The 19843-nt window shown below is 37.8% G+C and overlaps 1 protein-coding gene across 3 annotated transcripts in view; it reads left to right on the forward strand.

Annotated features, from left to right (window-relative positions):
- FER (FER tyrosine kinase) overlaps positions 1-19843 on the forward strand; it is a 457173-nt gene that overhangs the window by 89500 nt on the left and 347830 nt on the right. For all 3 annotated transcript variants that reach the window (XM_024994406.2, XM_024994405.2, NM_001191336.3), the window contains one exon: positions 2353-2452. In XM_024994406.2, the coding sequence (XP_024850174.1) occupies positions 2353-2452 (100 nt within the window). The remainder of the gene's footprint in view (positions 1-2352; positions 2453-19843) is intronic.

Here is a 19843-nt window from a genome sequence, read left to right on the forward strand (position 1 = left end):
ATGAGATACCACTGCCCCACATTAGAATGTCCCAAATCCAGAACACTGACGACATCAAATACTGGTGAGGTTATGGAGCAACAGGAACTCTCATTCATTGCTGGTGGGATTACATAATAATTCAGCCACTTTGAAGACAGTTTGGTTGTGTTTTACAAAAATAAAAATAGTTTCACCGTAGGTTCCAAAAATTGAGCTCCTTGGTATTTATCCAAAGAAGTTGAGAACATATGTCTACACTAAAGCCCACACATAGCAGTTTATAACAGCTTTATTCATAATTGTCAAAACGTAGACGCCACCAAGATGTCTTTTAGTAATGAATGGATAAACTGTGGTGCATCCAGACAATGGAATATTATTCAGTGCTCAAAGGAAATGAGCTACCAAGAAAGATATGCAGGACCCTTAAATGTATATTACCAAGTGAAAGGAAGGGAAAGTGTTCGTTGCTCAGTTGTGTCTGACTGACTGGTGCCCGCCAGGCTCCTCTGTCCATGGGATTCTCCAGGCAGGAATGCTGGAGTGCATTGCCATTCCCTTCTCCAGGGGATCTTCCCGACCCAGGGATTGAACCCAGGCCTCCCACTACGTAGGCAAATTGTTTACCATCTGAGCCACCAGGGAGGCCCACTAAGTGAAAGAAGCCAATCTGAAAAATATATATGATTCTACCTATATGGTATTCTCGAGAAGTCAGAGCTGTGAAGGTAGTAAAAAGATCATCGGTTGCTAGGGGTTTGTGAACAAGTGGAGCACGGAGGGTCTTAGACGGTGAAACATCTGTGTGTGGTCCTGTAGTGGTGGGATACATGTCACGGTATATTTGTTCAAAACCATAAAATACACCCCACGAGTGGAACTTAATGTAACCTGTGTACTTGTGCGAGAATGATATGTTCTTATAGGTTCATCAGTTGTAACAAACGTACAGACAAACTCGAGTGGAGCATGTTGATCAGTGAGGCCGTGCACGAGTGGGATGAGGGACAAATGGGAAATCTCTGTACTTTGTGCTCAGTTTTGCTGTGATACTAAAACTGCTCTAAAAGGTAAAGTCCGTTAAAACATGTTAACCACTGAGGTTTTCTTTTAAAAGGAAATGATTTGAAGTCATTTCTATCTATATCTGTATCATGGGCTTCCCTGGTGGCTCAGTCTGTAAAGAATCTGCCTGCAATGCAGAAGATGCAGGTTCGATCCCTGGGTCGGGAAGATCCCCTGGAGAAGGAAATGGTGACCCACTACAGTATTCTTGCCTGGAGAATCCCATGGCCAGAGAAACCGCGTGCGCTGCAGTCCATGGGGTTGCAAGAGTCGGACATGACTTATTGACTAAATGATGAACGGTATCTATATATCATGGGGCTTCCCAGGTGGCGCTAGTGGTAAAGAACCTCCCTGCAATGCAGGAGATATAAGAGATGTGGGTTCGACCCCTGGGTTGCGAAGATCCCCTGGAAGAGGCATGGCAACCCACTGTAATATTGTTGCCTGGAGAATTCCATGGACAGAGGCGCCTGGTGGGCTACAATTCATAGAGTTGCAAGGATGTGGACACGACTGAAGCGACTTAGCACATATCTATCATAGTTGTTGACATTTTTGTTCACTTACACAGTGCTGTCTTCCATGCTGTCAAGAGCCTTGGTGATGCAGAATTTGTTTAAAGTAGGCTCTGGGACTTGCTTCCAAGTTGCTTATGTCCCTTTAGCAAGTTTTTAATGGTGCTGATTTCTTAACTCTTCTCAGAAGTCTTAGTAGATGTTTTTCAGATACCATCTAAGATTCTCAGTTTTTTCTTGAACACTTTTTATGGCTGACTACAGAGTCAAGGACTTGGATTTGTCAAGCCTTTGTGCAGAAATAATAACCAAGTTAATGTGTGCATGCTGTGACCACTGTCATGAATGCTGCCTGGTCAACATTAATTGGATGCATCTTTTCAGAGATGTTACAGTGTAAAAAAAAAAATTCATATTAGAAATGGTGAATTATGACCACTCAGAGTTATTCTGTATGATTAAAATAAGAATTTTAAATTAGTTTTTTTATTAGAGAAAATATTTCTGTAAATAGCAATAAATTATTGGCCTTTCAATTTTAGGTAATGACAGCACTAGTTTATGATTTGCTCTTCTTTTTAAGAAATGTTTTTCTTTTTTTCATATGCTTTGAATTTATCACCAGTTTCTAAGCTAATTTTAGTTTATTGTTTATAATTATATATTAAAGAGCACTTCTGACTCATAAGCAGTAAAAGATGCATCAGTTAATGCTTTGAAATTTAAGTTCTTGCCAGATGTAAATTTAAGCTTTTAAAAATCTTTTTGCATTTCTTTTTTTTGACAGGTTACAAAGACAGAATTAGAGAAATTAAAAACCAGCTATAGACAATTAATAAAAGAAATGAATTCCGCCAAAGAGAAATATAAAGAAGCTGTAGCTAAAGGTATGGCACAATTAGGAATAATGTTTATTGTAGTGACTTTTATTTTTATCATTTTAAAGTTATCTTTATAAGTGGTGGAGTGAATCCACTTAGACTGATTAACATATAGGTTTATTAAAATAAGCCTAAATAGACAAATTATCAAACGGAATAATTTTTTCTTTTTGAGGTAGAAACTATTTTTGAGTAGTTCACACTAAATAGAATTATGTAGTACTTGTGATAGGGTGCAAAGAATTTTTAAAATTTTCCCTCAGCCTTCAGATTTACTTATTGAATTAATATTAAATAAGAAAAATAAAGTCATATTTGTTTAGAAGTCTTTATTGATCCTCTTTTTACCTGTATTTAAGTACCATTAAAATCACAAGTCATTTTATAGCTTAGTTTTGCTTTTATAGCTCAATTTTATTGTCCTAAAATTTTCATAATACGCTTTGGAAATAAATGGAAAGAGAAACATTATGTTTTTAACAGAGATTTCTGGTTATAGTTGTAAATGTGACTAAATAGTCTTCATATTTAGATTTTGTTAATTATAAAAGTTTTTTTTTTCTTGGTCATATATAAACATTATTAGCAGCTCTGTTGGGGATGGAAATGGAACCAACTCCCGCATTCTTGCCTGGACGATTCTGTGGACTGAGGAGCCTGGGGCCCCAGTCCTTGTGTGCTCCAGTCACGTGCAACGAGCTGCTCAACAACGAGCAGCTCTGAAAAAGTTGTATCATTTAACTTACCTTCCTCTTTTATTACTGTATTCTCTCTTTGTCTTCTGGTTGCATATTCTTCTGTTGTGTTGTTGAGGTAGATAAACAGCTCCCGTGTTTGGATATGTTTTGCACAACATATCCAAACACGTGGTGTTCTTGTTAGTCCCAGTAGACTAGAAGAGAGAGGGATTTGGAAGCTGTGTTCCGCTCTCTCTTCTCCGCCCGGCCTTTCTGCCCCGCTTCCCTGCCTCCTCCTGCTGCCCTTTCCAGCCTTCCCCTCTGCTCCCTCCCCGCCCCTCCCCTGCTTCCCTCCCCGCCCTCCCCTGCCTCCCTCCCTTCTGCCCCGGATCTCCCTCCCAGGACTCCCTAAAGCCTGTCCTTGGCGTCTCTCTCTCACCCTGTCTCTACCCCTCCCACATTGTTATTCCTGTTTCTGTTTCTTGCAGGGTTTCTGCTGCTTTTTTAGGGAAGATGAATTAATATTCACAGTTTGCTTATTTTTACTTATTTTTTCTTGTGCCTCAACCAACATTTTGAGACCCTGATCTCTTTTTAATGCAAATTTATCTTTTAAAATGCCTTTGTAGTTAAGTTATGTAAGTTATTTAAGTGAAGAAAAGAATAAAAGTGCAAAGTCAGACTTTGGAGTCAGTCTTGGATGTAAGTTCCAATGTTGTATGATTATTTCGTAATTTTCAAATTTCATATACCTAAGTATTATTCCTTTTTTGTCTTAAAGAGTGCTTTATATAATCAAGAAATATTTACTGAGTATTATTTGCTATCTTTAAGTTGTTGAGGTTCAAACATTCAAGGAACTTACCCATTGCTAGTTGATGTTCTAACTTGGGAACTTCAAGTCTCCTGTTTCAAAATTTAGCCTTTGCTAAGCCATCAAGAGTAATTTAAAAACAGTTTTGTACATTGAGCATTACTACTCAGTCTGTCAAAGAGTAAGTTTTATAAAGTTCATTACCTAATGCTTGGCTAGCATTCTCAAATTTCCTGTAGTATAAATATCCATATTTGAATTCACCCAGAGCAAGTGATGACTTAATTCATTTATATTGTAATCCATCTATGTGAAGTATTTCACAGTAGGTCTACATCTGTTGGAGAATGATTAGTTAGGAAAAGAAATACACTATTACTCCCAAGTCTTTGATACCTACTTTTAATGATAGTTTATTTTTGATTAAAACATGAAATCTAATTCTGGTATCATAAATTTTAAATAGTTCTTGTACCTAATGTTTATATTATCAAAGATTATTCACAGGTAATAATTGTTCTTTATTACTTTTGGTAGAGATAAAACTGGAGAAGGCAGTGGCACCCCACTCCAGTACTCTTGCCTGGCAAATCCCATGGACAGAGGAGCCTGGTGGGCTGCAGTCCATGGGGTCGCTAGGAGTCGGACAGGACTGAGTGACTTCACTTTCACTTTTCACTTTCATGCATTGGAGAAGGAAATGGCAACCCACTCCCGTGTTCTTGTCTGGAGAATCCCAGGGATGAGGGAGCCTGTTGGGCTGCCATCTCTGGGGTTGTAGAGAGTCGGACACGACTGAAGTGACTTAGCAGCAGCAGCAGAGATAAAACACCATTTATTGCTGTGTTACTAATAAGAAGGAAACTAGAAAATCTGAAGACTATAGCTTTAATTGATCTTAAGAACCATATTATTTGACTGAGTCTCCTGTTAAAATATGTGAGCTTATTTATTAATGCATTTCCTTTCTAAAGGTGTTAGTGATAGTGTGTTCCTGTTTTCAAGAATTTAATTCCTCTCATTAAATCAATTTATAATGTGTAGAGGATGTACTTGTAAAATAAGTTCTTATGTAACTATGTAAATGCATGAGACACACGGAAATTTCCCTTTTATAATCATAGCTATCCTTATACTCCTGTTTATATGAAAAAGTATAAACCTGTACTTCTGAAAACCTGGTTTTCAAACTGCTTCTACATTTATCATGGAAATAGGGGTTGTTTGTGTGTGTGTGAAGTTGTTTACTCTTTATAAGCATGATGTGTGGGCAGATTCTTGCAGCATTTACAGGTTTTATGTCAGAACCGTAGTTTATCTGGGGAGGCCCCACCAGGCCATTTCTGGAATGGGCTCTAGGAGCTGCTGGGGCACTGGCGGTGGAGAGCCAAACCACGGGTCTGGTGTTTAGAGTCTTTACTTTAGGAATTGGGAGGTCTTGGGAAAGCTATTTGAAAACTCAGTCCAACACATGGGATCCACCCTGAGAAGACAAGGCTCTGGAGGATATAGCACCTGGCAGCAGTTCCTGTAGTGAGTCAGAGTTAAATTCTGGATTTGATGGAGAACTGGCTTAGAATCCAGGTTCAGTGACTGCAACTGGAGGTTCAGCCACAGTAGTAGATCAATAGGCAGCCTGGGTTCATACTGACGTTCCAGACTCCTGACCCCTGCTGTATGGATTACACAAAATACTTTCAGTTTTCAATGTTAGAATTTATATCAAAGAAACACTGATTTACTTTCAGTTTTCAATGTTAGAATTGATATCAAAGAAACACTGATTTATGTTATCGAATGTAAAGGATAGCATCCATTTGTAATATTAGTAGAGCATCATTTTTGCTGGGCTTCCCTGATAGCTCAGTTGGTAAAGAATCCACCTGCAATGTGGGAGACCTGGGTTTGATCCCTGGGTTGGGAAGATCCCCTGGAGAAAGGATCCACTCCAGTATTCTGGCCTAGAGAATTCCAGTATTCTGGCCATGGAGTTGCAAAGAGTCGGACATGACTGAGCGCCTTTCACTTTCATTTTAGTTAAACTTTTTTTATTTTGCAATATATCCTAAATATCAAACTCATTTTGTTCTCGTCTGTGTTGCAGGAACAAATATTTGTCTTAAATTAACTTGGACTAATTTGGACAGTAGTCTGTTGGTTTTTACTTATAACATGTATGCTGAGAACAACCAAATTATGAACTGAAGTTAATAATTTAGAATGTTTCTTGATAGCATGGAATAGTAAGTTCTTGAATGCAAAATACACAGGTTTTCCTTTCCTATTGCATATTATTCTGAATACTTTTAGTTGATTAAATACGTGGTTAGGTTTGCCATAAAACAATTTTGTGAGTCCATAAAGCTTGTATCCAAATTAAGGTTCTGACATAATGGTTGTTAAGTGGAAAAATTTGCTGTTGTATCCTCTCTTTTTAAAATATTTTTTATATTAATCTTTTTTAATATTTTGAATTTCTTTTTTATATTGGAGTAGAGCCAGTTAACTATGTAATGATATTTTCAGGTGGTCACATCTTCCTTATAGAGAGTCAGTAACTACTCAGGAGGACTCCCACAGGATCGTATTAGCTGCGGATAAAGACAGTTTTCCTTTTTAGTCTAAAGGGTTTTTTTTTTTTCTTTTTCCTCGCCTAACTTCCCTAGCTAGTATCTCCAATATAGTCTTGAATAGAAGAAGAAAGAGCAAGCATGTTTGCCTTGCTGCTGATCTTAGCGGGGAAGACTTTCATCGTAAGGATGAAGTTAACTATAGTTTCTCAAAGATTTTTCTTTCTGTTGGCTTGAGTAAGTCCACTTTTATTCCTGCTTAGTAATGGAAATTAGGTTTTGTCAAATGATTTTTCTGTATCTGTGGAGATGTGTATTTCTTCTTCTTTTAGTTTGATACAGTAAGTTGTTCTGATTGATTTTCACATTTTTCAAATATTATACCAACCTCACATCCGGGGGATAAACTCCTCTTGGCTATGATGTATTATTATTTTTGATGTTATTTGATATGATTGGCTAAGTTTTTATGAATTTTCATATTTGTCTTTGTTTCTTTTAATAGCTAGTCTCATTTTGGTATAATTTTAACACTTTTCCTCTGCTTGATTTTCCCCCTCTTTAATTTTGTAGAGATCCTTGTGTTCAATTCATAGTATTTCTTAAATATTGGTAGAATTCACTTGTGAAGCCATGTGGGTCTGCTTGCTTTATTTTTTTCTTTTCAGCTAAAATTTTTAAACGATAAATTCAGTTTCTTTAGGTGATACCAGCTATTTGTTTATCTTTTTCTTTGAGTTTTAGTAGGTTGTATCTTTCAAGGAATTGTTCGTTTGTTAAGTTTATTGGTACTAAGTTGTTCAGAATACTTCCTTTTTCACCCTTTTACAGAATCTGCAGTGATATTTTCTTTCTCATTTTTGTTATTGACACTTTCTGTCTTGTCTTTTTTACCTAATCATTCTGGCTAGAGGTTTATTGGCTTCATTAATCTTCTCACAGGTCGGCTTTAGGCTTTGTTTTGTTTCTGTTTTTCTGCTTTCTTTTTAATTGATTTATACTCTGATCTTTGTTTCTTTCCTTCCTTGTGCTTGCTTTAGGCTTTGTTTGCACCAGTTTGTCTGTTTTTTTTTTTTAATGTGGAAACAAAGATCATTGATTTGAGAATTGTCTTCTTTTCTAATATAGGCATTTAGTGCTATGAATTTCCCTAAGTAGTGTTTTAACAACATTCCATAAATTTGTATGTATTATGCCGTCATTTTTGTTTAGTTCAAAATACTTCAAATATTTCTTTTGTTTTTGTTTTTTTTCCCTTTCATCCACAGGTTATTTAGAAATGTACTGTTTCCTAAGTTTTGACATTTAAAAAAGTCTCTATTTTTGATTAATAATTTAATTTCACTTGTTCTGAGAATTTTTTTATGATTTTATTCCTTTTACACTTATGAATATATTTTATAAGGTCCACAGTTGGTTTATCTTGGTAAATGCTTCGTGTGCACTTTATAAGAACGTGTATTCTGCTGTTGCTGCTTGCAGTGGTCTATACTGTTGGCGTGGGCCAGGTGGTTGACAGTATTATTAAAAGCTATGTTCTCACTGATACTCGTTTACCTGCTCTCTCGATTACTGAGAGAGGGCGACTGAAATCTCCCAGTGTGGTTGTGTTTGTCTCTTCTCGAAGTTTTGTCAGTTTTTTGCTTAATGAGTTTTGAAACTTGCTATTGAGTGTAAGCAGCCGTCATGATTGTTGTTCCCTCCTAATGCTCTGACCTTTCTCTCATATGAAATGACCTTTATTATCCCTGGTATTATTCTTTACTGTGTTATTTGTTCTGATATTAATATTAGATATTTTGATTAATGTTTACATGGTATTTTTTTAATCCTTTCACTTCAGCATTTTTTAGTCTTTATAGTTGACCTACGTTGCTGATAAGCACATATAATGAGGTCTTGCTATTTTATCTTGATAGTCTCTACCTTTTAATTGGGATGGTTAGACTACAATGGGATTGATTTTGACAGTGTTAGGTTTAAATTTGTCATCTTGCAATTTCTTTCCCCTTGTTCCATTGTTCTTCCTTGTACTTTTCCTTTTTTCTTCCTTCTTCTGAATTAATTGAAAAATTTCCTAAGATTCTCTTTGTTGTCGTATCTCCTGTGTTGTCTCATTAGCTATAACCGTTTCGGTATTTTGTGTTTATTTTACCATAGTATACCTTCAAGTGGCAGTGTATCACCTTGTACAACAAGGAATCCTGACACTGGTATGATTCCTGTGTTTGAGCTATTGTTGTGATGTATTTTACTTTTGCATATGTTTTTAACTTTATACTATATTGTTAATATTTCTGTTTTTGTTTAGTCAGATATCTTTAAAATTATATTAAAGCATCTTATATATTTATCCATGTAGTCATCTTTCATAGAATTCTTTATTCCATCTGGTATCATTTTACTTGTTCATTTAAGAAGGCCTTCTTTTCTCTCCTTGCTTTTCTCTGGAACTCTACGTTCAGTTGAGTATATCTTTCCCTTACTCCCTTGCCTTTTACTTCTCTTCTTTTCTCAGCTATTTGTAAAGCCTTCTCAGATAAACCCGTTTTCCTTCTTGCATTTTGTTTTCTTCGCGATAGTTTTGGTTATTGCTTCCTCTGCAGTGTTACGAATCTCTGTCCATAGTTTGCCAGACAGTCTGTCTACCAGATCTAAACCCTTAAATCTATTCATCACCTCCCTTCTATAATCATAAGAGATTTGACTCAGGTCATGCCTGAATGGGCTAGTGGTTTTCTCTACTTCAATTTGGCCTGAATTTGGCAATAAGGAGTTCATGATCTGGGCCACAGTCAGCTCCTGGTCTTGTTTTTGCTGACTGTATAGAGCTTCTCCATCTTCGGCTGCAAAGAATATATAATCAATCGATTATACCCAACTGAATGCAGAGCTCCAGAGAACAGCAAGGAGAGATGAGAAGGCCTTCTTAAATGAACATTGCAAAGAAGTAGAGGAAAACAGTAGAATGGGAAAGACTAGAGATCCCTTCAAGAAAATTGGAGATACCAAGGGAACATTTCATGGAAAGATGGACATGAGGAAGGACAGAAACAGCAAGGACCTAACAGAAGCTGGAGAGATTAAGAGGAGGTAGCAAGACTATGCGGAACTATACAAAAAAGGTCTTACTGACTGAGGCAACCACGATGGTGTGGTCACTCACCTAGAGCCAGACATCCTAGAACATGAAGTCAAGTCGGCCTTAGGAAGCATTACTACCAACAAAGCTAGTGGAGGTGATAAAATTCCAGCTGAGCTATTTCAAATCCTAAATGATGATGCTGTTAAAGTGCTACACTCAACATGTCATCACATTTGGAAAACTCAGCAGTGGCCACAGGGTTGGAAAAGGTCAGTTTTCATTACAGTTTCAAAGAAAGACAATGCCAAAGAATGCTCAAACTACCACAAACTGCGCTCTTTTCACATGCTAGCAAGGTAATGCTCAAAATCCTTCAAGCTAGGCTTCAGCAGTATGTGAACCGAGAACTTCCAGATGTACAAGCTGAGATCAAATTGCAAACATTCATTGGATCATAGAGAGAGCAAGGGAATTCCAGAAAAACATCTGCTTGATTGACTACACTAAAGCTTTTGACCGTGTGGATCATGACAAACTGTGGAAGATTCTTAAAAAGATGGGAGTACCAGACCATCTTCCCTGTCTCTTGAGAAACCTGTATGTGGGTCAAGAAGCAACAGTTAGAACTGGTTGACTGGTTTTAGAACAGTTGACTGGTTCCAAATGGGAAAAGAGTATGTCGAGGCTGTATATTGTCACCTTGCCCATTTAACTTCTACACAGAGTACAGCATGTGAAGTGCCGGGCTGGATGAAGCACAGCTGGAATCAAGACTACTGGGAGAACTGTCAACCTCAGATATGCAGATGAGACCACTATATTGGCAGAAAGCAAAGAGTAACTAAAGAGCCTCTTGATGAAGGTGAAAGAGGAAAGTGACAAAGCTGGCTTAAAACTCAACATTCAAAAGCTGAAGATCATGGCAACCAGTCCCATCACTTTGTGGCAAATAGATGGGGAAAAAGTAGAAACGGTGGCAGATTTTATTTTCTTGGGCTCCAAAATCACTGTGGTTGGTGACCGAAGCCTTGAAATTATGGTTTGATCTTCTTGCTGTCCAAAGGACTCTCAAGGGTCTTCTCCAACACTACAGTTCAAAAGCATCACTTATTTGGTGCTTAGCTTGCTTTATGGTCCAACTCTCACATCTATATATGACTACTGGAAAAACCATAGCTTTGACTATATGGATCTTATGAAATTATGACACTTCCGTCTTGGCAGAAAAACTATGACCAACCTAGACAATGTATTAAAAAGCAGAGATAACACTTTGCCAACAAAGATCCGTATAGTCAAAGCTATGGTTTTTTAGTAGTCATGTATGGATGTGATAGTTGGACCATAAAGAAAGCTGAGCACCAAAGAAGTGATGCTTTTGAACTGTGGTGTTGGAGAAGACTTTTGAGAGTCCCTTGGACAGCAGCAAGATCAAACCAGTCCATTCTAAAGGAAATCAACAGTGAATATTCATTGGAAGGACTGATAGTGAAGCTGAAACTTTGATACTTTGGCCACCTGATGCAAAGTGCCAACTCACTGGAAAAGACCTTGTTGTTGGGAAAGATTGAGGACAGAAGGAGAAGGGGGCGAGAGAGGATGAGGTGGTTGGATGGCATCACCGACTCAATGAGCATGAGCTGAGCCAGACTCTGGGAGATAGTGAAGGACAGAAAAGCCTGGTGTGCTGCAGTTCATAGGGTTGCAGAGAGTCGGATACTACTTAGCAACTGAACAACAACAAAGTCTACAAGTGGTAAATTCAGCTTTTGTACATCTAAAAAAGATTTCATTTCACCTTTTTTTTTGGAAATATATTTTGTTGGGTATAGAGTTTTTCTTGGCAGGTTTTTTTTTTTTCTTGTTAGGTCTTTAAGGATGTTGCCCTTTGTTGCTCTGAAGGAGAAATCTATTCTAATCATTTTCTTTGTGGCTGTACATGGTTTGTATTTCTTTGGCAGCTTTTAGGATTTCCTTTTATTTATTATTGATTTTGAGGAATTTTATTCTGATATTCCTTTATGTGATTTTTTTGTATTTATGGGTTTTGAGCTTCTTATATCTGAAAGTTTATAATTTTTATCAACTTTGGGACACTTTCAGCCATTATTTCTTCATGTATATTTTCTGTCTACGTTTCTGTCTCGTTTCCTTCAGCGACTGCAGTACGTGTGCATTATGCAGTTTGTATTTGCTTACAGCCTTCTGATGGTCTGTTTACTTTCCCCCTTGTTCTGTATTATTTCTCTTTCATGTTGGTTAGCTTGTATGGTTATGTCTACAGTTCTACTAATCTTGTCTTCTGCAGTGTCTAACCTGCTTTTAACTTCATGCACTGTATTTTTCATCTCAGGTATTAGAGATTTGCCTGAATAATTATGATTTGGGTCTTTTCTTCAATCTTCCGTATATCTACTTGGCACATTCACCTAAGTTTTAGAGTCTTAGTGGACTTTATCATTCTGTCTCATATGTTGGTAAAGTTGAATGAGTTTCTTCATTCCCAGATTTTGTTTGTTTCACTGTCATCTTGTTAATATTGTAGAAAATATGCGTCATCTTTATCTGCATACTTACATGCACAGCCTTGTTTGTACGCCATGTTAGTACCTTTTTCAAAGTTAAAAAATACTTCTAAAGAGTAAACGCATGCTAGTTTTATAAAATATAAGGAATGCTATATAGTATTGAATTAAGTGAATTTAAATATGATTCTCCTTTGAAGTTCTATAGTTTGCTCAAAGATATATTGAAATATCGGAAAAGATATTCAGAACAACTGCTTCACAGCTGTGTATTCTTATAGCTAGAATTACACTAATGGTTTTATATTTACTAAGCCTCAGAATACCCACAAAGACATTTGTGGGGCTTCTCGTACATGGGTGGGAGTCTCAGTGTGTCTGCTTTGTGCATATCATATTCAGAAAAGACAGGATGAACTCTTCCACACTATACATGCCCTTACCAGTCAGTCTGGAGAAGCTTGTGAGGAACATGCTTCATCAGCTTTTATAACAAGAGAGAGGAAACAAACTCTTTTTCAAATTATTTTCTTCTCTATGAGAAACAGAGAGGAAAACTAAAGCATTGGTAAAATGCCTGATTATCAACAAGCCCTCACTTACCCAAAGCAGACAGAGTACGAGCCTGTCTATTGCTTGAGCTGTGGGGGATTACTTGTAAGTCTCATTCAAAAGTAAAATTTTCTGTAATGGGAAAGTAGATTTTCTTAAATTGCCTCTTCATGCATTACGAATGGTTCTGTGATATATTATAGCCAATTAAAAGTGATTAGATCCATTGAGTTGTCTCTCTGGAGTACTTTAATTATGAAAACCAGTTTGAAATGAGCCCAGACTTGAGACAGATGGTTGAATTTGTGTTTAAACAAATCTAAATCTTAAAAATGAATGAAACTTAGGAAAAGCTCTTTTAGTTGATTTCCTTGAGTCTACTAAGAATGGCAATTGGCTTTCTTATTTGATAACCTCTAAATATTGGGGATTTAAAAAATTCAGAATCATGTATGAATGATGTATGGAGGTCCTCTAGGAAAATACTCTGAAATTCAAATTACCTCTCAGTTCAACATATGGAAGAAATGTGTTTTGAATACAGAATTTACTAAAGACCAAAATAGAGTTCAGGCTATCTTTGTTGGTTATTGGTCTATTGAAATGAACTGAAAGTGGGTGGTTTTTCTCTTTTTTTGGATCTACTTATTTATAGATATCAACAGCTAACTTATGGCATGAATGTTTTTCAGTGTATGGAACTTAATATGATAGGACTTTTACAAAGTCATAAGGAATTATGGCACTCTTAATTATTAATCTAATTTACATTGGGTTAAAGCTGTATAAATTGGAATGACAGTTATAATATTTGCATCAGATGCTGAAATATTATGTGGGATAGGATATGCTACGTGATTCATTTATATTCTGCAGATAACTTCCTAAAAATAATATGAAAGAACAATAATTTGATTTGTCCCTACTTTGCTTAGTTTTATTAAGTAAATAAAGCTAAGTTTCATATACAACAAGATTAAGAGAAGTTATATTCTTTTGCTGATTTTCCTCTATATTTTGTAGGTGAGCTCCTTAACAATATTAGTTTTGGACTTGATTACTAGAAAGATGATATAAACAGATGCAGAAGGTAAAACTGTAATCTTTCTATAACTTTTAATTTAAAAAATTATTTAAGTTTACTTAAAAAAAAATAACAACTATATCAATTTGTACATTTTCTTGTTATTTACCAGGCACTGTTATTTGTATAAGTGATATTGTAGATAACAGAGCACAGGAAATCCCTGCCTCTTGGAGCTTGTGTTTTAGAGCAGAAGCTAGCTAATGAGAAAATAAGGAAAGGAAACATACAGTGTGTCAGGTGATGAAAGATGTGATGGAGGAAACCTGGTAGGTAGATAGGATGTAGAGGATGATCAACTTAGGTGTCACAAAGAAAAACATTTAAATGAAGGGTGCAAGTGAGGGAGTGAACATGTGCTTATCTGTACTCCAGAGAGACAAGTGGAAGCAAAGTCCCTGAGATGGGATCGTGTCTGGAGCCTCTGAGGAGTAGCATAGATGCCTGTGTGGCTGGAACTGAGGGGTTGGTAAAGGAAAGGTGTGGAGGTACGAGATGAGAATGGAGAGGAGGAACGGTGGTGGGTGGAAGGGAGGCACAGGTTATGTGGGGGGTCTTGCTGGGGCTTCCCTGTAGCTCAGTTGGTAAAGAATCTGCCTGCAATGCAGGAGACCCCGGTTCGATTCCTGGGTCAGGAAGATCCACTGGAGAAGGGATAGGCTTCCACTCCAATGTTCTTGGGCTTCCCTGGTGGCTCAACTGGTAAAGAATCCACCTGTAATGTGGGAGACCTGGGTTGGGAAGATCCCCTGGAGAAGGGAAAGGCTACCCATTCCAGTATTCTGGCCTGGAGAATTCCATGGACTGTATAGTCCGTGGGGTCACAAAGAGTCGGACACGACTGAGGGACTTTCACTTTGCTAGTGGAAAGCCATTGGAGGGTTTGAGCAAAGGAACGACATGAACTTAAGTTTTAGGAGTAGAATTCTGGCAGCTTTGTTGAGAATAATATGAGTGGTTGGGGAGGGATGGAGGTACGATTACTTCTAGGCTACTGGAGTGATCCAGGAAAGGGCTCAGTGCTTTCTTGGACCTGGCTGGCAGCAGCAGAGGTGATGAGAAGTGGTCAAATTCTGGGTATATATACACCATTGATTCTTGTTATTTGTGGTAGTTACATTCTATGAAATCAATGTGAATACTAAATTAGCATTAGCTGATTACTGAATCATTGCCTTGGGTGAGGATAACATAAGAAATTGGATCTCTTTAAGCAGGGTCACTGGAGAAGGGTCACTGGCACCCCACTCCAGTGTTCTTGCCTGGAAAATCCCATGGATGGAGGAGCCTGGTAGGCTGCAGTCCTTGGGGTCACGAAGAGTCCGACACGACTGAGCGACTTCACCTTCACTTTTCACTTTCATGCATTGGAGAAGGAAATGGCAACCCACTCTGTTGTTCTTACCTGGAGAATCCCAGGGACGGGGGAGCCTGGTGGGCTGCAGTCCATGGGGTCACACAGAGTCGGACACGACTGAAGCGACTTAGCAGCAACAGCAAGCAGGGTCCCAGCATTTTTGACAATTGATCAATACACCACTTCATTTTTTGTGTGCTTCTGTTTAAAGACCCCTTCTTCAATGTATATTGTTTACTCATTGATATTAAACTCACAGCTAGCAGTGTTGTAATTCATGACTCAGCAGAGCTGTCTGACACACATTTGCTCCATAAGACATCACAGGCTTCTTGAGCACAAAAGCACCAGGCGGCACTTCGGCACAGCGCTGGGGATCGCTTTAAACAGCAGAACTACCAACAAAAGGATCATAAAAAAATGTTTCTGCCGTCTTTATTAATTTTTCTTATTGTGTAAGTATACCTGCTGTGAAACATACATATTAAAACCAAGTTTTTTTCCTGTCATTGAGACTTTTTATCTCTAGGCTAAATAACTGAATTTTTAGATATAATGAACATTTAGATACTTATGAGCTTTAATGAGTTTTTACAACTTTCTATTTTTAATTTTGACATTATTTTGGAACAACAGAAATTTTGGAAGATTAATACAAAGAATTCTCATATATACTTCAGCCATATTCTACAAATATTAATGTTTTAGCAACTTTATCGTTTTCTCTGTACATGAGAAGGAAGCTGAAAAGTGGTTCCTCTGTCTTTTTGGCATGTTCCTGTTATTTATTGAACACTTATTTTCTGGCTCATGTTATACTTTTCCTGTCCTGGGTTTTGCTTCATTTCTCTAAGGATCTGTAGCTTTCACTTAGTGGAAGATGATAGTTAAAAACCAGTATTTGGCACTGGGTGTGCTCATCGCTGCTGGGATGTCTTTGTTCTCAGTCCTTTCAGTAGACGGAGATAGGAAATCAGCAAGTGCACACACACACACGCATACCTCTGTGCCTGTGTCTGTGTCTGTTGCTCTGTCTATATTGAAACTGAAGTATTCACATTGATACTTCTAATTCTACTCAAACACCAAACAGTTCATTCTGTCTTTTCCTATTTACATATTTGTAATCTCCTTCTTTGACAGTGAGAAACCTGGCTGCTATTATTTACAGTCTACTTACCTGTTCAGTCCTAAAAGGTGATTTCAGAATTGCTAACTTATGCCTCTGAAAAAAAGAAATCTGCCTACTGTAGTTCAGTATTTGTTTAGAGCTTTTTGCCTTTTGACTTCCACTGTGGTCAGATATTGTTTGCCAGATTACTTGGATTAATTTTTTCCCCCCACTATTTACATTACAAACTGGGGAAAACAGTTTGGTTCTTGTTTCTTGTTGTCCAGTTGCTCAGTCATTCTGACTCTTTGCAACTCTGTGCGCTGCAGCACGCCAGGCTTCTCTGTGCTTTCCTACTCCTGGAGCTTGCTCAAACTCATGTCCATTGAATCGGTGATGCCATCCAACATCTCATCCTCTGTCTTCCCCTTCTCCCTTTTCCTCCTGCCCTCAATCTTTCTCAGCATCAGGGTCTTTTTCTAATGAGTTTGCCCTTCACATCAGGTGGCTGAAGTATTAGGGCGTCAGGATCTGTCCCTCCAAAGAATACTCAGGGTTGATCTCCTTTAGGATTGATTGGTTTGATCTTGCAAGCCAAGGGACTCTCAGGAGTCTTCTCTGGCACCAAAGCCAAGGGACTCTCAGGAGTCTTCTCTGGCACCACTTTTGTTTCTGTTGTATCCCATTTTAAGTTGCATTTCCTCTCTTACCCTAGTTGACTTAATTTATTTTGTTAATGATTAAACATTCAGTTCAGTTCAGTTCAGTTGCTCAGTCGTGTCCAACTTTTTGCAACCCCATGAACTGCAGCATGCCAGGCTTCCCTGTCCATCACCAACTCCCAGAGTTTAGTCAAACTCATGTCCATTGAGTTGGTGATGCCATCCAACCATCTCATACTTTGTTGTCTCCTTCTCCTCCTGCCCTCAATCTTTCCCAACATCAGGGTTTTTTCAAATGAGTCATTTCTTCGCATCAGGTGGCCAAAGTACTGGAGTTTCAGCTTCAGCATCAGTCCTTCAAATGAATATTCAGAACTGATTTCCTTTAGGGTGGACTGGTTGGATCTCCTTGAAGTCCAAGGGACTCTCAAGAGTCTTCTCCAACACCACAGTTCGGCGCTCAGCTTTCTTTATAGTCCAACTCTCACATCCGTACATGACTACAGGAAAAACATAGCCTTGACTAGACAGACCCTTGTTGGCAAAGTAATGTCTCTGCTTTTTAATATGCTGTCTAGGTTGGTCATAACTTTCCTACCAAGGACTAAGTGTCTTTTAAATTTCATGGCTGCAGTCACCATCTGCAGTGATTTTGAAGCCAAAAAAAAAAAAAAAGTCAGCCACTGTTTCCCCATCTATTTGCCATGAAGTGATGGGACCAGATGCCATGATCTTCATTTTCTGAATGTTGAGCTTTAAGCCAACTTTTTCACTTTCCCCTTTCACTTTCCTCAAGAGGCTCTTTAGTTTTTCTTCACTTTCTGCCATACATACGGGTGGTGTCATCTGCATATCTGAGTTTATTGATATTTCTCCCCTCCAATCTTGATTCCAGCGTGTGCTTCATCCAGCCCAGCATTTCTCATGATGTACTCTGCATATAAGTAAAATCAGCAGGGTGACAATATACAGCCTTGACATACTTCTCTTCCTATTTGGGACCAGTCTGTTGTTCCATGGTTAGACATTAATGGTTCCAAAAGTCAGAACTGTATAGAACTATATTCTTAGAGAATATCTCCATCATTTCTCTTTATTTCTTATATAAAAATCGTAATATTATGATATGCTTTTTCATTTTGTTTTCCCACCTGACATTGTGTCCCGAAAGATCACAATATTTCAGTTTGTAGATTTCTTTGTTATTCTTTTTAACTGCTGTGTAGCACTTTATTATAAGTTATTCAAGCACTTTTTTATGCATGGGCATGTTTCAGTTTTTTTAATTATTTACACTACTACCATGAGTAAACTTGTACATAAAGTTTTTTCTTTAATTGTTGAAGCAATATCTTTATTTATGAAGCAGTACCTTAAGTATAAATTTCTAAAAGTGTGAATGTAGGGTAACAATATAAATGTGTGTGTAGTTTTGTTAGATATTGCCAGATTTCCTTCTATAAAAATTATACCAATTTACATTCCCACCAACTATGTATAAGAGTATTGATTTCTCCACATCATTGTCAGAACAGTGTTTGTTAATTTGGTAGGTAATTTTAATTTACATTTCTTCTACTATGAGTGAGGTTGAACATCTTTTCATATCTTTAAAGGCCATTTAAAAGTAATTTTTAGTGAATTCTTTTGCCCATTTTTTAAAATTGAAGTTCAATTTTTTTCCCTATAATTTAAAGAATTTAAAGATATATTACAGTGAATAGTCCCTTTTCTGTTATACATGGGACACAAATTTTCTGTGAGTCTGTTGGTTGTTGTTTGACTTTGTTTATAGTCTTTTTTTCCACAAATGATGATATTCTGCTGCTGCTGCTGCTAAGTCACTTCAGTCGTGTCTGACTCTGTGCGACCCCATAGACGGGGATTCTCTGGGATTCCCTGGGATTCTCCAGGCAAGAACACTGGAGTGGGTTGCCATTTCCTCCTCCAGTGCATGAAAGTGAAAAGTGAAAGTGAAGTTGCTCAGTCGTGTCCGACTCTTAGCGACCGCATGGACTGCAGCCTACCAGGCTCCTCCATCCATGGGATTTTCCAGGCAAGAGTACTGGATGGGGTGCCATTGCCTTCTCCCAGTGATATTCTAGCTACTCATAAATAAACTGAGAAGTAAACTATTCTTTGTCTCTGTCCCGAGTCTTGTGTCTTTTGCCCGCATCCATGAAATTGAGGCAACCCAACTTTTTAGCTTGCTGAGTAGGGTACAGTCTCATGCCTTTCACTTTTGTGACAGAAATATGCTTCCTTACATTTTTGTTTGCTTTTCTGTAGGATTTTTTCCTTTCTCCCTTTTCACAGTTCCTTCGTGTTACCATTCCTCCCTCTAAAGAATCACCTTTCTAAGACTACATCTCTTGTCTTTCACGTGCATTTTAAAGTCCCTGTCTCGAGGTCAGTTCTGTGATCAGCCATTACGCTTTTTCAGTATTTTCACATGTAGGGTAGACCTCCATATTCTGATGGTGGTTTTAGATGAGTCTTAGGCATACTGCTAGCTCTTGTATGTCTCTCTTTTCTCTTCTGTGCATTTTTCTTTTCCCTTTTTTCCCCCCAGAACAGTCTTTGGTGCCCATGAAGGCTTGCAGTGGGAGGATGCAAGATCATTTTCAAAGATTTGATGTTTATTTTTCTAGTCGCTGCAGATTTAAACTTTGAACATTCTCTGTTGTACTGAGGGTGCAGGTTTCATTTGTTTTTCTCTTTGTTCTTTGTTATATTCTTAGATAATATGTGGGAGATTCAGAATTATGCAGCTGCCCCTATTGTAGCTGCTCAGAATCCCCCATTCATAGCGTTGTTATTAGGAATATAGATTTGACCATGAAATATCATTCAGTTTGTAGGTTATTAAAAGACTGAGGGTCAATTGAATCTAGCAGTCACTCTGTACAAGGAAATGACATTGCACAGAGCTAGGGAGCTTGCTTTTTAAAGCTATTTTA

Source organism: Bos taurus, chromosome 7, assembly GCF_002263795.3.
Source record: "Bos taurus isolate L1 Dominette 01449 registration number 42190680 breed Hereford chromosome 7, ARS-UCD2.0, whole genome shotgun sequence".
In the NCBI taxonomy this organism is placed as follows: domain Eukaryota; kingdom Metazoa; phylum Chordata; class Mammalia; order Artiodactyla; family Bovidae; genus Bos; species Bos taurus.